A 19,203-nucleotide genomic window follows, 5' to 3' on the forward strand; every position below is an offset into this window, starting at 1 on the left:
AAAGAAAATTGGCATCAACAGCCTTGTTCGGTTCTTTTGCAGCGTCTCATCTCGTTAAAACAAAATGAAGGATCTTGATGATTTACAGTGCTTTCCAATTAAGTTACTATAGTAACATGGGACTTCAAACGGCACTAATGGAGGTCTCGGGGCCAAAAAATGCCAGAAAGATGACAGGAGAGACGGAGGGAGTAAGCAATAGATGGAATGTAAGTCTTTTGTGTCCGATTTTTCTTATTTATGTGGAAATTCCCTTAATTAAAATGGAGACCCTTTGAAGACAAGAAACACGAAAAAGGATGAAAAATGACTAAGGAACAAAATGTGTTTTTGGTGCACTTTTATTTTGAGGTCTTTTGATTTGCTTCGCTCTTATCACAGGCACACCAACCCTACACCGGACAAACTTACACTAACACTTACATACATGTAAGACATTTGAAAACTCACCATAAGCTACTCATCACTAATCTGTTGTTAAAACCTGTTAGCATTGTCAATGCTCACTTGTTAGCATTTATCACAACCCCACAGAGCTGCTTCTTGGCTGTAGAGACTTTGAAGATACATGCCACTTACCTGTAAAAACAAAGGCTCATTGTTTAGCTAGATAGATGGTTTTGCCAAGAATCACCTTCCTCTCATCAAACATTTCTCCACGTGAAATGTGGTACGTTTTCTAGTACCTTAGTCAAGTCAGTAAACCAACACTTTTCCGCACTGTAGATTGATGAATGGACTTTTTCATTATGGCTGATATGTCACAAGTAACCCAAACTGGGCTTTCCAGCTTGGTATATGGATTGTAATTCTATAGGAGAAGTTGGGGGTTTGAACAAACACAAGTTTAAGGGAGGAGGCATGCGTAGGTGTGTGTTTCACCACTCTCTGCTACAGTATTAAATAGCTTTCCTTCACATACCTGTCACCTTGTAATCAATAACGCTAGAATAACACCCGAAACACAACAACCATCAGTAAGCTGTCACTCATTCACACCCAAACTTATTCACACATGCACACCAACTAAAAAGCATCTATCATCTATAACTGTCAGGTAAAAGCTAAGACAGGCACTCATACGAACACTCAGCGGCTCCAGAGCTTCCAGGCACCATCCATCACCCCGGCCCACCAGAGGGGGTCCATGGCAGGGACACACACAGGCAGCGAACCTGATCTACACCAGGCTACAGAGTGGTCACACACAGACCTTCCTCTGGGGGTGGACAAATACAAATACTCATAAAACACAGGTCATCTACAAGCGCACACAGGTGCCCTTTTACATTGCTGCAAGCTTTAAAAACACTTCAACTCACTCTTTCACAACACTGTGTAATTATTCTCCGTCCTTAATCCACATTTTTAATTAAATTCTCAGACATTTTTTCCCCTATTTTCTCACCAGACTCTTCCCCTCCTCCTGTTTCTCCCGCTATGAGGATTATGTTTGCTGTACGGAGTATACATAGTGCTGAGTAGGTGGCCTTGTAATGGAAACACAGATATACAGATATCAAAGGCTCAATCCCCTTCTTTTGAATCCACACACATTAATCGAGACATTTTGGTTTCACAGATGTGTCTGTACACATGTGTGCGCTGCTTTCTGCATATGTGAGGCTCTACAGTAGGCTACCTACATGTGCTGCGTGAAGCCGTGCATGCCCGTTTGGAAACGTGTGAGTGCCTGCACGTCATGCCAGCGTGTGAGAATACACGGCAGCACAGTTTACTTTCTCACAAAGGGCGGCTCAGTTAAAGCTTCAGGAAGGCTTAAAGAGGTTTAAACGAATAGCTTAATCAACTTGCAGATGTCTGCTTCCCTTCAACATCCTTGGCCTGTTTCATTCATCACAAGTGAGATGTAATGACGGTAAGAAGTGAGAATGTGACTCAGCACAGAGGTAGAGGTGTTTATGACTTTCAGCCGGAAACATTATCAACTCTGCTCTTCCATTAGCGTCAATCATGAGGCGTTTAGTGTACGCTAGTGTACATTTAGCCCTTCTTCCTGATCCTATTCCCATGAGCTGGTTCTTCTCAAAAAGCAGAGTGCATGGTCTTATCTTTTGTCGAGAGAACCGCCTTATTTAATGTCAGCTTTGTCATGAAAGTTTATGTTTTAGGGTTTTATGTTTGCTTTGAAGGCCAAAGTGGAAGTTCCCCTAAAGCGGCCTGTAGGTTTTTTCTTTCCAAATGTATTTAGTTATTGTCTTGATTTTCTACTTGTCTCATCAAGTTGAAAATGTAACTATTATGTTCTTGTGGGTTCACCACTGTGACCTGCTGTAAAATGCAGCCATGTTCCATTGGTAAGCTCTCTCCTTTGTTTAACAGCCCTGTGTTGTATGGTTGTAGGCCATTGGTCCCATCTCACCTCAAAGGCTTGTGGAAGGCTCTAACATTTGGTGTAAAATGATTGATGGGTGTGTGATCTTGTATCTAAGTGTGTTGCGGTGTCAACATGGTGGAGGGAAGATAAAGGGGTTGACAGTTTGGGTTCAGGAATAAGTCACCACTGCGGTAATAATGGTTTTCAGCATCAACAATTTTCATTCAACTTCAGGAGTCTGCAGGGTCCTGACATTTTCTGCCTGAAGAAATCTAACTCCTCTGAGTATCTTGATTTTATAAGAAGTAATGACATACATGTCACCATTTGTTGTGTGTACACTTTTGCCTGGTTACATCATGGTTTGTGATTTAGTTACTAGTTTTCCATCATGAGTCAGAGTCGAATGAGGAAGTGACAGTTGCAGCTATAAATGTCTTATCTTGAATGCTGTAGTGATGGAAATGTCTATAGAGAAAGAATGACTATGGTGGTGGTTCTGCTTGGTCACAGTACTGACTTGTTAAATAGAAACACAAGACTGGAAAGATCCCAAATCGGACTCTGGAGCAGGATACAGTTTAACCTTTAGAAGTGAAAGGACACCACAGTCCAAGGAGAGTCATAACATTGCTTACATGCAGGCAGGACTCACAGATGAGTTCACATGTGGAATGTGTCTTTGTTGACTTTTTTCATCTGACAGTACCTGGACAGCTGTCTTGACATCTTGAAAACTGTCCATATTTGTATGGTCAGTGGTGGCAATGCAAACAAGTTGTAAATACATCATTGGTATTTGAGAACTTTACAGCCCAAACAGCTGCATGCATTCTCACAAACAGAATACAGGGAGAAACAATAATTGAAGCCATGTTTCTGGAAGAATGAAAGTCCAATTTTCACACACAGAATAAACCAAAAAAGTCAATAATAAATGGTAAATCAGGTGATCATTTACAAACATTCATACAGAGGCAGATGCTTCCATACGGTGCCACCTGCTCATCAGGACTTATAAACATTCACACACACATTCACACACCGAAGCCATTTGGGATTCAAGTATATCTTCAAGTATCTTTTCCAAGGAGACTTTGACATGTTGACTGCAGAGACCAGGGATTCAACCACAGTCCTTAAGATGGTTGGACAACCAAAGTTGCAGACTAGAAGGGCACTAAAACACTCTGTAGATCTGAGCTTAACTGCAGCGTTTTTTAAACCTTAGCGGGTTTGTCACTACAAGCGGCTCTTCTCACCTATTGTGTAGTAATTTGATCAATTGTTTTCTAAATATATTCATAACAGCAGTTTTGAAGGGTTAAAGTGCCAAAGATAGCATGGATCTGTAGGGCAAATAGGGGAAATATCACAGTGTCCACTATAATCTGCAACAACATCTGGACATGATATCTGCTGCCGCTGCTCGGGAATGACGCAGAAGGAAAGCCAAGAGTCCAACACTTGCAACCCATGTCTCCATTCTCCTGATCTTTGCCATCGTTGAATATGTCAATCCCTTATGGATAATTTTACACAACCTTATATAGTGAAGGTGATATTGATTGTAGTCTACGCTTATCCATAAAGCACTTGGGGAACACAGCTTGGAGACAGCTCTGGACATAATGATGAAAATTGGCCCCTGATGGCATCAAGCTGCCGCTGAAAAACAACTTCCAGCTCAGAACATTGAGAAGCTGCCAAGGCACTGACGTGAATCACTTCTTGTTTTACTGGTTTTATCAGAAGATGCTATTCACAGGTTTCTCTTTCCCATTGTCTGCAAGTAATTTGATTCTCCCATTGGTCACTACCATAATCATTGCAACAGTTATCCTATTCCTTTATGTATTCATCGGTTAGTTGAACATTATATACTGCTTTGGTTTTACACAAAGGATTGGATATGGATCTGAGCACACTGTGTAACAAACCCACACAAGCAGGCATACACAATCAACACACACACATATCAGTTTTCATTAATTGTATATTCAAGAATACGCTTAAAGTATGTAAAATACTCAAAGGTGAACATATTTGAATCTCATGGAGGCGGAATATTTTCCCAAAACAGTCCAGAAATACACTAAAAATAAAGATTGAGATAGTCTTTCAGACTCCAGATTTGGTGGGGCTGAACTTTCCCTCACCTCTAGAGGCAGGGCAGGGACACAGCAGAAAAAACAGAGAGCGGCCCAGGGGAAATTCCTGCCAGGGATACATGAGTGTCTTAATACCGCAGGAATGAACAACAGATATGTACATGAATGTCAGGAACTACAGATACGCAGCAAGATAAAATCCAAAACAGCATGGTGTTTGTTATTGCTGCTATTACTGTTTGTCCTTATTTGTTAGTGAAATATTATGGAAGTCTTTTAAAAGTTGTTTTGGTAATTGTTTGTTTCTAAGCTTTAAGGAAACATCGCAGAATGTGTGTGGTCCCAAGGCATACAAATAATAATACGTAATTATGTTGACATACGTGTAAACATCAAAATGTATTTAAACTGTAGTCAATCTTATCATCTAGTTACTCTTAAGGCAGCCATGCAGCAATTATTTTCCAAAAACAATTGAATATTTCTTTATTAAACAAACTTCATATATGGAATATTCCAGTTGTTTAAATCTAAACAAGGATCAAATGTAATATCAGTACTGCACTTTTTACTGCATTTACAAATCTTGAACGCCTACCACTATGTATTCAATGAAAGGAACCTCTTGACGTTTTCAGCTGAAGGGTTTCTTTCCGAGAATTAGAGAGAAACAAACACTGAAAGGGGACTCAGAGAGCACAGAACATCATCTTAGCCAAACGCTGTATCTCGCAATGTTTGCTAAAGTGAAAGATTGTTTGTTTTTCTCCCTTGGCCCAAGTTTCACCTTTCCAAGAAAGATTCAGGCCACAAAACACAACCTTTTTGGCAGTAATAATGTGCTAAAGTTGTTTCAACCAGAGAGAGAGGCCTCTTTACTACATGCTCAGCTAATCTACCGCCCTCATTACCATAACATTTTCTTTGCAGCTCACAAAACAACATTTTGGGTCGAAAGGCAAGTGTATGAAAACAAGCCGTCATTGCTAACATTAAACTTTATCTCAGAGTAACATGGTAACTGTTAAGACTAAAGTTATACCCACAGGACTGGTTATTTTACTCAACGGGAGTTCCACCCTTATTAACGACAAACACTCCATGTTCTCCGGTGCTGTAGACCTTACATAACCCAGAGAGGGAACACCCTGTCAGGGCCTGAAAAACAACATTGATTAGTTACGTGGCTGAACCTCGTTGCTGGGTGGATCTCCTCCAAAGCTGTCAGCATCTCTGTTTGTCTTTTGGATAGTTTCAGCATTATTGAGGGAAAGATTTGTTAAGGCACGCGTGGATTTGTGTTTACTTTGTGCTGCGCAGCTCCCTACCGTGCCTCCATTCCTGTTGATGGAGTAGCTCGTGAAATCTGAGGGCCCATTGATCCTAGCTCCTCAATTATGATCCATCATTTCTTTATTCTGTTTTTCTCTCTCAATGCCATGGGATGTTTCCTGGCAGATAAGTATCTTCCTCTATGCAGCTCTGAAATATTATAACCCCCTTTAATTTGGCTTTCAGTGATATCTCTATGGATAACACCATAACTTCAGTTTAATGCAGTGCTATGCACATACACTTAATCAAACCACAGCTCGTACTAAAATAGCTGCTTCTTCCACACCTTCTCCTCGCATCTAATGAGCAAAGCAGTACCATATAGCAGAGCCCATTATTAGCTTCTATAAATGTTGGCTATCTGCCAGGCCCCTCTGCTAAGCCACTCAAAGAGGCCAGTAAGCAGCAAAAGCTTGAAGCGTTCCCATGCCAAACAAAAACACATCACTTAAGTCAATATTAGCCTTGTATGCAGCCAACCAGCAGCGGGAAAAGCAGAATACCAGAAGCAAAAATACCTCAAAGGATATCTAAAGGCAGTAAGAAAAACACTCAGATTGTAGGAACGCGGCCACAATAAAACCTGGAGTTTAGTGAAGTGGTCTGTGAGTCTCCGGGGGGCTGTAACCCATCAAACTGGTGCTCTCACTTCCGTCCTTTCTCTGTGTGAGGTTAATTGGAGAGTGGGGCAACATTTTGTAAGGATGTGTGCACAAGTTAGGCATTTTATCTTTGTTTTTAATGGAACGGGCAATTTCCTCTGATAACGGCGCCCACATGTTTCATTGACAGGACTGAGGACTCAGATGGAGTATAAAGTCAACATCATTTCAAGACTTGATACTCTTGACAGCATTGATTTGTGTTTGTGTGCATTTTCTGACATTTATAAATACTGCCCTTCTGCGTGCTGAAGACATAAAGTGGTAGGCGGTATAGATTGGCCATTTTCTACTTCATAAGCAGCAGGGAAAGCACAATACCTTCATGCGTCATGTCCATGAGTTCATTGCAGTATGAAATATTGAGACTTGGATATTTTTGAAACACTGTTACTCTTCTTTGCTGAATTACAGCATGCGGAGATGACATCAACGGTCCCTATTGCCAAGGAGATATTGATGAGAATGAGATGATATAAAAGTTTATAATGAGCAGAGGTGAATCTAAATGATAGCTACTGCCCTTTACTATGCAAACTTCGTGTTGATGACTGAATTGCCTGACATTATCAGCATTCATTATAAGACATTTCATAAAAATACGCCAGCAAACATCTATATAAGAAACAGTAAGGTACATAATCAGCTACTTCGAAATCCAATTCTTAGGACTAGTTTTTCTCATATACTTGCCTTTTAGTTGCACTACCACTTACTCATTTACAGATGCCGCTGCTAATCCAATCCAGTCCATCGAACACATGGATAAATAACTCCTCAAAGTCTAAATGTTAATCTTGCTTGTCAGTCAGTCATTGGGTTCACTGACTGTTGTTCTCCATAGTGGTCGAATCCTTTCAGGGGAATGTTTTACCTCACAGACAAGAAGAGGCAATGTTCCATCGAGTTAATGTGCGTGTTAACATTTGTATGACCATAACTGCATCTGTGAGCATCCCAGATACCCGTGTCCTGCAGTAAATCCCTCAACAATTCACAGAGGACATCATTTTGGAGAATATTTGGATGCAGCTCAACACTCTCAGCAGTCGGTCCAACAGCTGCTGGAAACACCAGATGTGAGGTCAGGACTCACACTCCCACTTGAATCATCTTGTAATGATATTTAAAATAAAGTTGTTTTCTCCAAAGGCGAATGATGGTCATAGCCAAAGAGTTTCCTAAATGTTTTTTTTCCACAGTGAGTAATGCTCTGCAGCTGATATTTGTATTGTATTATAGCACTACCAGCGTGTTAAACTCTCCCCAGCAGATGACACAATCCTCATGATTCACACTTCAGCATGCACATGGATATCGATCTGGCTGCTCTCTGAAGAGTGTGGACATAATACTCTCCTTTGTTGCCAGATTTGCTTTAGCTCTGTAAGACTTTAAGCTTATCATTAGTGTGTTAAATATGGGTGTTTGAATATTTGTATCATCAAATACAATTGATTTAGGTTGCTTGATACTCACTATTTAAAGTAGAAATATATCTTGGATATCAGATAACAAGGAATAAATATGTAAAACATAAAATCAATAAACATATCTCGGTCTGATCTCAGCTCTATTTTCCATGTTCATAAACCAAACCCCTGCCAAAGAGCACGCTGTGAGAACATAACAAAACCCTGCAGTGTTTTTATCAGCAGCCCCCTTGAGTTCACATTCCTCTTTTAATTTTTAAAGATTAATTTGAGTAGATTAGTTTCTTATGAAGTCTGGAAGTAAGCCTTGCTCACATAAACAAACTTGATTGGCTATGATATTAAATCACAAATAATGTTCTCAATAATTACGGGTTTTATTCTTTTATGACCTCATACTGTCATTTTCAAATGTCCCCAGGTGCCCCTGTGGTCACATTTCGACCCTTTGAAGGAACACTTTGTCCTCTATAAAGCACTAAATTATGAATGGTGGGTCCTCTTTCCCCTAGGGTATTTTTTTACAGGCAATTACAGTTATATGCTGGCCGCTAGTGAAGTGTGCTGTGGTCAGGGTACATACAGCTGAGGTCATGTCAAAGAATACAAACCATGAGACAAATTGATCTAATGCTGTTTAATTTATTGACATAACGCTAATTATCCTCTGAAAAACGCATTTAGACATGTGGCAAGAAAAAACATCGAACAACAACAATATATTAATATTAAAGGACCAATTCAATGATTCTAAAAATGTATTTTGTATACTTTATGTACTTGTTATGATGTGACAAATCATTAATGATCAAATAACAGCACAAATAAAGACCAACAGTTTGGTATTCCTAGTTCAAAGTCTCAATTTAAATGGTAAATGATTAAAAACCTTGGAGACACAACAAATCACCAGTGCTTCTTAACTTCCTCTGTGTGCATTGTAATAAGTCTTTGTGCAACGCCCAAGAACATTGACAAGTTTTATGGCCAAGGCGTAACACTAAAAATGTGCCTTACAAAATGTAATGATTTCAAATAGATTCAAATAGATTTCCTTTTTGTTTTGCTTCCTTCACATACCTGCTGATTGGATTAGTAACTCTTCAATCTTTAGGAAGCAGGATAAACAGACGCCCCTGCAGCGCTTTCCCTACTAATCCAACTTTATGGACATCCTGACATAAAATACTGAATGTTTGCGTGTTGAGCATCCATAATAAAGGGCTGCGACCAAAACACATTTAATGGGGAGCTTTAACCTAGAGGAGGGAGGTATCACTCTCCCCACCCTTCCCTTTCCACTAATAGACCCCGACCACGAAGACTTTAAGCCCAGGAAGGGAGAGGCTGCAAGGACACATGCTGCACACTCTCCTTCCGACCATCACAAGAAACTAGGTTATCGTTTTCTGTTTGCTCAGGAGGCTAGAGTCAACTTCTGGCGGGAAGCAGGAGGAGGGTTTCAATCAAGATAATACATGAATAGTTTTGAGTTGCGCCAAGAACTTAATGATCAACCACTGTAGACGAAAAGAAAAAAAACAGAGCAGCATGTCCTCTGTTCCTGCTTTCTATAGCAGAGGTTAAAGGTCACATAAACTCCACGTATCCAAGGTTACAGGTCAAATACTGCCTAATGCCAATGTCCACGTCTTGAAGAGCGCTTTAAAGCACACACAGGAATTCCATCATTTCCCTTGCAGATTAGCAATTTTAATGAAGGAGGCGTTTTTTTAGTATGTTGTTTTCAGTTGGTTCTTCATTTGAACTGAGCTTGCCACTGATTTACCAGATAATTTATTCATAGTTGGCAAATGATGCACTTCAAAAGACTATTAACAGGTTTAAACATGTTTGATACACACTGTTAATTAGCCACCTGACACGTCTAAATCTAAACCTTCAGGGACACGATTGAAAGTGCTGATTGAGCCGTATGCCAGTGTAGTGAAAAAAAAAAAATCATTAAAAAATTTTTTGTTAAAAAAACGACTCATTTATAAACAACTTAACAGACATAAAATCACAAAAATGGTAGGGGCTAATACAAATGAAAATGAACAATAACTCCAATTTTCTGTCTTTTCAACAAAATAAATTTTTTGATTGTCTTCACGGATGAATGAGATGCAGGAATGCATGTAACGAGAAACCTTCATCTACAAGATCCTTAAGACCGCAGTTCATTCACGGCATGAAGAAGTTGAATATGTAGAGTACACAGACACAGACACACACACACACACACACACACACACACACACACACACACACACACACACACACACACACACACACACACACACACACACACACACACACACACACACACACACACACACACACACACACACACACACAAAGATTTTGATCATTCAAATGATTTCTGAATGACTCGGCCAGTACTGTAAATCTGGAGGCACCTAGCCTATAGCACTGGTAAGACGATGTGGTTTTACAGAGAGCCACAATTTAAGGCTCAATTCCAAATGTAAGGCTTGTTAAACAGCATTGCACCAGGATGACATTTAACTCTATACTGACTGTGCAGTATATATCAAATGATACATGCAGATTACTCAGTGCATTTGAAAATGTTTCCTGATATTGTGTGTATGCTCATAGCAACTGTAGTTGGAGTGTTTTAAAATAACAACATTTCAACAATAAGCTATGCAGTACGACTTTGCTGTATTCTAAAATTGTTTGCAAGTCACATTCCTGAGCTCCACTAAACCAAAAAAGGTGTCTTTAATGGGAACCTGCAGTTACCTCTGGGGGTCTTTGGTGGACTCTAATGATGTTCTTGGTGAAGGAATGTGTCTTTGTGTCAGCTGCATAAGAAAGAACGAACCCCCACAGATGCATCAGTGTGCGAACCCTCAAGAAATATAATTTGTAACCGCTTAGTTAAGAAGCTTAGTTCAAAATCTTCGTTGGAAAACCCCTCACAAGATGCTCACAAGATTTCGAGAGACAGCATGAAGACCTTTTACATGGACAGACTGATAAAACTCAGCCTCTATGCCACTGGTCTACAAAATGACTGTCAATGCCTGAAGCCTTTTTACTACCTCCTTCAGAAACTCTGGAGGCCCCGGTTCTTTATGAAGCAAACTTACACAGCCTTAACGATCCTCGAATATCACATACACCACATTATACTGTGCCACCAGTGTTTCAGTAACTGCTGCAGTGAATGTGAAACGTGGGTAAAACTTGTAAATGTCAGATTCTGTTAAACCAATCTGGGTATATGAGTGTGGCTCTTTGTGGGCCAGCCCTCAGCAAAGTGCTGCAGAGGCTTATTAAAACCGCAGCCATCTGCTTCGTATAAATCACACCATCTTAGAGACTCATCTGAAAAGATATTCATACCATTCGTGGACTGTGTTCAAGATGATGAAGGTAACAATCATATCAGCACATTTTACTGCAAACTTTATTTCTGAAGAGCTCAAATGACACCCAACTATAGGAAATAAAATGCCATAACAGGTAGATTTATGCAGGTGTTGTGATGGATTTTACTTAAAAATGCATATTTACTTAACTGAATACTGTCCACAAAAGGCAATACATTGAAAATGAAATAATATTAATATAAGTGATAATACATGTATGTGGCATGTCATTTTTATTTATTTTTAACTATAGATCAGCATTTTAAAGATATACATTAAAGATTTTGTTTCTCTGGTCTCATTTGTATGTCATTGTTCAAGCTGGTGTTGGGTAACAGGATATTAAAGACTTTTTTCTAAAGGTAACAGTCCAACTGATCTCTTTTTTATATTTCTTCAAAGAGTTTTCTATCTTGTGAGGAATAGATTCATCACAGGTCTGTTGCAGACAATTTACCCTGCAGGCTAGCTTTCTCTTCATCCAGCCAACTGCTTGAATCAATAAAACCTATTTTCTAAAGCCCAGACAACTTTATGTCGATACGTGCCTGTGTCCTTGTAGTACCAAGTGTGGAAAACTATTTTCTTCTATGATGCCATTAAACTATCTGGGTATATCTGTTCATGCCGTCACGTTACTTATATTTTCAGTGAAGGCACAGCTGAATGACAGAGACAGATGGATGGCTGACAAGCAGAAATCTCAGTGACAATAAAAAACAAAACCAGATACTAAAAAGCTACAGAAAAACTGGAGCAGAGAGAATGCCGGATAAATTAAATTGAAAAAAGGATTCAAAGAGTTTCCCAATGCTTTATCCTTTGCACCATTTAGTAATCGGGGTCAAAAGTAACACCCTGATTACAAAACAGTGTCCCCTTTTACCCAACAAAGTTTCCTATGAATCACATAGGTTTTGTTCACAGGCTACTGTTTTTTAAAGAATTCTCTGCCAAGTGGCTTTATATAGTCCAATAAAAAGTATTGGCACCGTGTATGCACAATGAAGAGACTACTGGCAGTTTTATTACTGTATTCTTCCCCTCAACCAACAATCAGCCTTTCAAATGAAATACAACGAAAAGGCCCGAGACGTCAGTACATCACTCATTATGAGCTTTGCGCCATCTAGTGTCGAGAAGTAGGGAATGTCTTATTTTGAAGGAGGAAGTTTGAGTACAGTAATTAGACTTGATAGCAATTTAACAAACGACTAAATTGAGAACGGAAAGTAAATATGTTTAAAATGTCTCAAATCTACATTTCAGGCTGCAGGGGGAATTATATTTAGAGGTTGAAATTATGAGGCATTTCAGACAAACTTTAACTTTAGAAAATGTTTGAATAAAGGACATTATGATGAGTTCAGATTACATTACTTTTATATTGTGACACTGATATTCCTGCATGCAATATTTTGAATACAGTACTTTAATTGGTTAGAAATTACCTTTTAAATTGAGAATTGCTACTTTAACCTAAGTACAAATTAAGAAGAACTTCTTCCAACACTCAATATGACAGAAACTGTAGCTGCTCATGGTTTTTATTTTGAAAGGTATAAGCGGAAGTTGTAGTGTGTGTTGTGTTGACTGGTGTTAGCTGCCAGGCTGCATGCAGACAGTACCAGCATGGCTTACAGTGCAAAGATCGGGCCGTCCATCCTGAGCAGCGACTTGGCCTGCCTGGGCCGGGAGTGCGTGCGAATGATGGGCTGCGGGGCAGACTACCTGCACCTGGACGTTATGGACGGGTCAGTTAAATGTGTTAATAACTAAAGACAAGCTAGCATGCTAACGACTAGCAAGCCGATAGGAAGTTCAGTGCGCGAGAGCTAAAGTTGAGCTAAAACATCAACAAGCTAACCTAGTTCACCAGAAGTAAAGCTGGGGAAGCCAATATTTATGTAACTGGGTTTATTTTGCGTAAGTGTGTAAATGAAGAGGGTTTTAAAACCTCAGGGTGTCAAACATTATAAGTCTTAACAGCAGACTTCCTCCTTTTACCTGCTAGTGTAGTCATTGCTTACCTTCCTCTTGTGCAATGCGTTTGTTTGCAACTGATAATGCAACAATAGAGAATGTCATTCCAGCTAGAGGTTCCTTATCTGTGTTTGTTCCTTTTTTAAGGCACTTTGTACCCAACCTCACATTTGGACATCCGATGGTAGAGAGCCTAAGGAAGTCAGTAGGCCCAGACCCTTTCTTTGGTGAGAGAAGACCCATTCCTTATCATATGCTAGACTTACCATAACCTAATTATCCAATCAAGTTATCCATGCCTTTGCTCTGTGCAGTACTGTTAAAGTTGTAATGTTTCAGACATGCACATGATGGTGTCCCGGCCGGAGCAATGGGTGAAGCCCATGGCTGCAGCAGGAGCCAACCAGTACACATTCCACATAGAGTCCACCACCAACCCTGGAAACCTGATCAAGGAGATACGAGAAAGTGGCATGAAGGTGAGAAAATAAAGCTGCAAAGCATGATGCAGAAAAACATTTGTGCTTTCGCGTGCACATTTTTACAAACATAAGTGAACTATACTGAAACTTTGGGATTTTTGTAGGTGGGTTTGGCCATAAAGCCTGGTACTACTGTTGAAGAGCTAGCACCCTGGGCTAACCAGATCGACATGGCTCTTGTCATGACTGTTGAACCTGGCTTTGGAGGACAGAAGTTCATGGAAGACATGATGCCCAAGGTAAGGAAATACCATAGGTAGGAAGAACAGGAGCCTTACACACCACCGCAAAACCAAATTGAAAAGTGCATACAGTAAATTAGCTTCACTTTTATATTGTGATTTTGAGACATTATAAGTTACAAAAGGGCCATTAGTACTGATTTGACATTGAAAGCAGAGATAAAGAAATCCCTACTATTGCAATTATTTTACTTTTAACTTATATTCACATTATTACTAAACTTGGAAAGAGAAGATCGCATATACCGAAGGTAAAGCACATGGGCAAGAATACAACAGATTGCGCACTGCGCCAAACTGTGCCCTGTGTTAATTTAGTGGGAATGCTGACACAGCATTCCCACTATCTGTTATGCGACGCAGAAAATTCTTTATTCCGCTGGGTTATTTTGCGCTGCTTCTTCTCCCACATTGAACATCGCAGAAACTCCGTTCAAACATCAAAACGTTCAGCTCGGTCGGGAATCAATGGCTATTACTTTTATCATTCATAACTTTCATAATTCCAGAGATACATCCCATAATACATCCCATTTTTAACATGGAAGTCAATGGAGAAATTCTTCAGACTTCAACAATCTTCATGCAACTTCAACTGCTAACTGCTCCTTCTTCAACTGCTAACTGCTCCTTCATACATTCACTCAGAAACCTCATTCCAACTTTAAAATGTCACATCTTTCTGAAATTATTCGTGTATCAGCTTTTAAATCTGATTCTTACTTTTACAGATATTAAACATTGTTCAGACCTTGGCAAAGAGGCCTTCTTCAGATTTTAGAGTGCGCAATGTCACAGCTAGAGTGGAGACAGATTTAATTTTGCCTTCATATTTTCTTTTAAACCTGCCATAATTCCCAAACCCTACATTCCAGAGACATACTTTTTCATGAGAAATGTAGGAAAACATCTAGTAGCTTGGAAATTGAAAAAAAATTAAGCAAAATAATTAAACAAAATGCCTCTTGAGGGCATGAAGTGACAACAACTTTCAACATGTCTCTATTAAAGCCAATTGTAAATTCAAGTTGATCTTTACTCACAGCATTAGCAGCACACCTTTAGTTAATCTGCCAAAAAGGCCACATTATTAACCCAAAAGTACACAAAAATTACACTTCCGATGCTCATGTTCCTTGACATGCTTCACACGTTGAAATTTCACCGATATCTGTTACGGTTCTTCAACAAAACGTTCACATGTAAGAGGTTTATCTCATTCAGAACAATGCAAATGCTCTCCTCTCTCAGATTACTTCACATCACCATGGAAACCTTTGATCTCTGGACACGTCGTTAGCTCAAATATAAACACCTGTGTCATGGAACACGATGATGTCATAACTCCAATTGACATGCTCAGAGCAGCAGACTTCAGATAATGGTTAATGGTCCAGCCTTCAACATGTCTGTGCCATTAGTGAGTTTTCCTCAAAAGCTGTTGCCATGGCAACACATCCATCGCCCTAAAACACGATATTGCTATAACTCATATGAAAATGGTCAAAAAGTGCTCAAACGTCACATGTGTGCTAACAGTCCAGGGTTGCGTTCGGATAGTTTAAAAATCAGCTCCTAAATTCTAACCCTATCTCCTATTCCTTGACCTCTGAGTGAAACGCCACGGGGTTAAGGGATAGTGGATAGGAGAATTCAAAAGGACTTAGGAGAAGAGACTGCGGTACTTTAGAGAATCCGACGTGTTTATCATGCGTCTGCTGCTGTGGGGAAACTATGGAAACTACAGTTTTCTATTCAGAGGATTACAACATGGATGTTTAATTAGAACGACGGACTCATCTAGAGACTCTGCACCGTGCTCTGATGCTGTTGCTTTATGAACAACAGAGAAACATATTCTTCATGACCAAAAATTGGAATTGAAATAAAAAATGAAAGTGAAACTTATGCTCGTCATCCTCTCCCTCCGGTCCACATTAATACAAATGATCCCAATACGTATGATTGTATGAACTATGAAAATATCTTAAAATCAATACAAATGTATTTATTAGAAACGTTAGTCTTTAACACCTATCACTGTGTATATCACCATTCAAACATCTTTTAAAAGTTGAACAAACCCCACACAGCTCAGTGAAATGTTGACTTTATTTGATAATTTCAGTAAAAACTAACATATATTCATATTTCTCTTTTTGATTATAATACTGATGAACGTTCAAAACAAAGCACTTTGGCATACGTTTTAAAATGCTTAATAAGCACCGTAACTTTCATGATATAATTTCTCCATCATAATCGTTTGTGTCCGTGAACGGCCGACTGTTGTGTGACGTCAAATACTGCGGCTGCAAGGCATTGTGGGGCAGCATTTTGTCCTTTCGGTTAGGGAGGTCCAGTGGTTCCTAAGCTAAAGGAGGTTATAAAGGAAGTTTGAAACATCCTATCCTATCATTCTAGAGAATTCGAACGCCACTTATCATGGCTGCCACTGAGGGACTTCCGGGTCATTTCACTCCGTTAGGAAGGTTCCTAAGCTAAATGGACTATTCGAACGCAACCCTGCTGTGAAGACATCTATTTGACAGTTTTAAGATTTCTTCAAATGCCGTTGCCTTGAAAACACAATGCTCACCATGAAACACGGTTTTCTCACAACTTCAGTTCAAATGCTCAAAATGGCCCAAAACTTCACAGGTTTGGTAACGATGCAGCCATCAACGCATCTAAGCGTATTATGGGGTCTCATCAAATGCCATTGCCATGGCGACAGATCATTCGCCATCAAGTTAGTTCAAAAGTTTGCAGTTCAAATATTCTGCTGCTTTTCAAAGCCTTTTCACTTTCTTTTCTTCTCTCATCGCACATTCAAGCCCCCAGTTTTCATGTATCATTTCAATCTAAATTCTTTACTTTCTTCTTACACATTACATTTCAGCATAGCAGTTCAGCGTCAGCTTTTCAGCATAAAGCATTCCCACTAGCAATTTCTTCAGGAATTGCATTCTCTAGTTAGTTATGAGAGGCATGGTATCACATTAGGAAGAAAACATAAAAAAAGGTGACATTTTTGTGAAATATAAATAAACTACTGTCCAATTCTCTTTGAGCCACTGCTCTCACGGATGCATGCTCCCTCCATTGCATCTTAAACAGTTGTTCTTAAGGGAGAGAGATCAGTAGTAAGTAAAGTTTCACTTTAAGAGTGAGGCACAAGTTCCATACAAGTGTCTGCTTAACCACAGAAGTACACAACATTATATTACATAAGTTCTAAATAAAGATGAGTGTTAGTTCAAATGCTCTCTTCCACTCTCGTTCTCTTTTTAGCACAAGTGGGGAAGTCTGTTAGGCTTTTACATGCCTCTAACTGCTCTCAGCCCAGATAAAAGCACTTGTTCACTAAAGTGTAGTAGTCTTGTCTCACTTGTGTTCAAATTTAGTCCAGAAGATGTTGCTGATTTTAACTTTTTGCAAAGTCCTTAACCTTATTATTGTCCTTATTACATCTGAAACTTGTGTTGTAGAGTTTAGTTTTAAGCTTTATGTTTTTAGCTCATTGTTCTATTTGTGTGCATGTGTCCAGGTGAGCTGGTTGCGGAGTCAGTTTCCTTCACTAGACATAGAAGTAGATGGAGGGGTTGGCCCGGACACCATTCACAAGTGTGCAGAGGTAAGGAATACGAGCATACATATCACTTTAATAAAATAAACACATAAAAACACACCTCTCTTTTTACTCTGAGTATAATGATTATGTTCCCTCCAGGCAGGAGCCAACATGATCGTGTCAGGCAGCGCTGTGATAGGCAGCGACGACCCTCGATCTGTCATCTCTCTCCTGCGCACCGTGGTGGCCGAAGCAATCCAGAAACGTTCGCTGGACCGCTGAGATGTTCTCTCTGTGACACTTTACCGACTCAATCTAGCAAATCAACTCAGCAGCCAGTGGACATTAATGGGGTTGAGGTCAAGGGTCACGGTCGGAGGAGGGGCCTGATGACCAAATCACTTCAGTGTGAATAAAGCTGCTCCGTGCCTCTACAAACGTCTTGATCTTCATCCTGTCCTGCCACAATCTCCTCTAAACAGTTAACAAAGTGAGTCTCACCTTAGCATGGGAATGACCATTTCAAGAAAGGAGTTGATGTTATGCTAATTCACATCTGTAAACATTCCTGAATATTGTTTGACATTGTTTTAAAAATGTAATTTAGTCAATAAAATGGTCCAAGGAGCCCTGTGTTTAATATCTCTTCTGTTCTGTCAATTATTTTACGACGTGAATTTAACCCCATTTGCTCTTGCCCCACTACTAGGCATAACTAATGTACACTTCTTAATTCAATGAGAATTATTTTTAAAAAGAGTCCAAGTGATTTGTGGATATCTCTGCAGTTTGCCTTTAATCTGCTTCATATTACCAAATTGAAGAATAAATTGTTACTGGTAGACCCATTCAAAGTACTGAATTACGCATGTGGATCATCTTTTCTATTTCCTATTACAATTCAGAGGGAACTATCTTTGCTCAACTCCATTTATTTGACAGCTGACAGCAGATTCCGTTTTTAGAAAAGGTAATCTCCTTACAGTAAATAATGCATTAAAATAAACTCAACTTTGAAAAAATAAAATGTTACTTAATCTTAATTATTCAGTGGTTTATTTTGGGTTTTATTTAAAATATACATAAATCAAGCTGTGTTTCTGACTTTTACTGCTTCGTCATACACTAGATGGCGAGTCTGGACAGAAATCCCTTATACTTAGGGGGATTACATGTCACTAAGAAATCATATAATTAAATTGTGGGCATATATTATTAATTTGATAGCACGAACAGATATTTTAAACAGGGCCGGATTAGAAATGCAGTTCTGTTATCTATAATGCATTCGATTCCATACTGTGAACAGCGTTCCTCACAGCGCTGAAGAGATTTGGATACAGAATGCTACTGAAGAGATTTTTGGCACAATTACTTAAAGCTTAAGAATACTTTCTGTCTACAGTTTGTGCATTCTGAATATACTGTTTCAACTTTTGCTATTTTTTTCTCAGAAACTCTAACTACTTTGTCTATTTAAATCAATCAGGTTGAGAAAGAAAATCAAGTTTGTGAACAGGATGTGATTTTCAGGATTCAATATGTAATATTGTATTTATGGAGCCAGAATGGGATATATAACCCTTTTTTTAAGGACAACCATGAAGACTGGAAACATATCTGCAGCAGCTCTCATCTC

General features: G+C 39.3%; 1 protein-coding gene across 1 annotated transcript; it reads left to right on the forward strand.

Moving 5' to 3' along the window:
• The first annotated feature begins 12,837 nt into the window (after positions 1 to 12,837).
• On the forward strand, positions 12,838 to 18,208 carry rpe (ribulose-5-phosphate-3-epimerase). The gene is made up of 6 exons (XM_079662912.1): positions 12,838 to 13,037; positions 13,414 to 13,493; positions 13,606 to 13,745; positions 13,853 to 13,987; positions 17,541 to 17,627; positions 17,724 to 18,208. The coding sequence occupies exons 1-6, from the start codon at positions 12,916 to 12,918 to the stop codon at positions 17,844 to 17,846; spliced, it is 687 nt and encodes a 228-aa protein (XP_079519038.1). The 5' UTR covers positions 12,838 to 12,915; the 3' UTR covers positions 17,847 to 18,208.
• Positions 18,209 to 19,203: the final 995 nt, after the last annotated feature.

This window comes from Notothenia rossii (genome assembly GCF_949606895.1).
Source record: "Notothenia rossii genome assembly, chromosome: 2".
NCBI classification, from domain to species: Eukaryota; Metazoa; Chordata; class Actinopteri; order Perciformes; family Nototheniidae; genus Notothenia; species Notothenia rossii.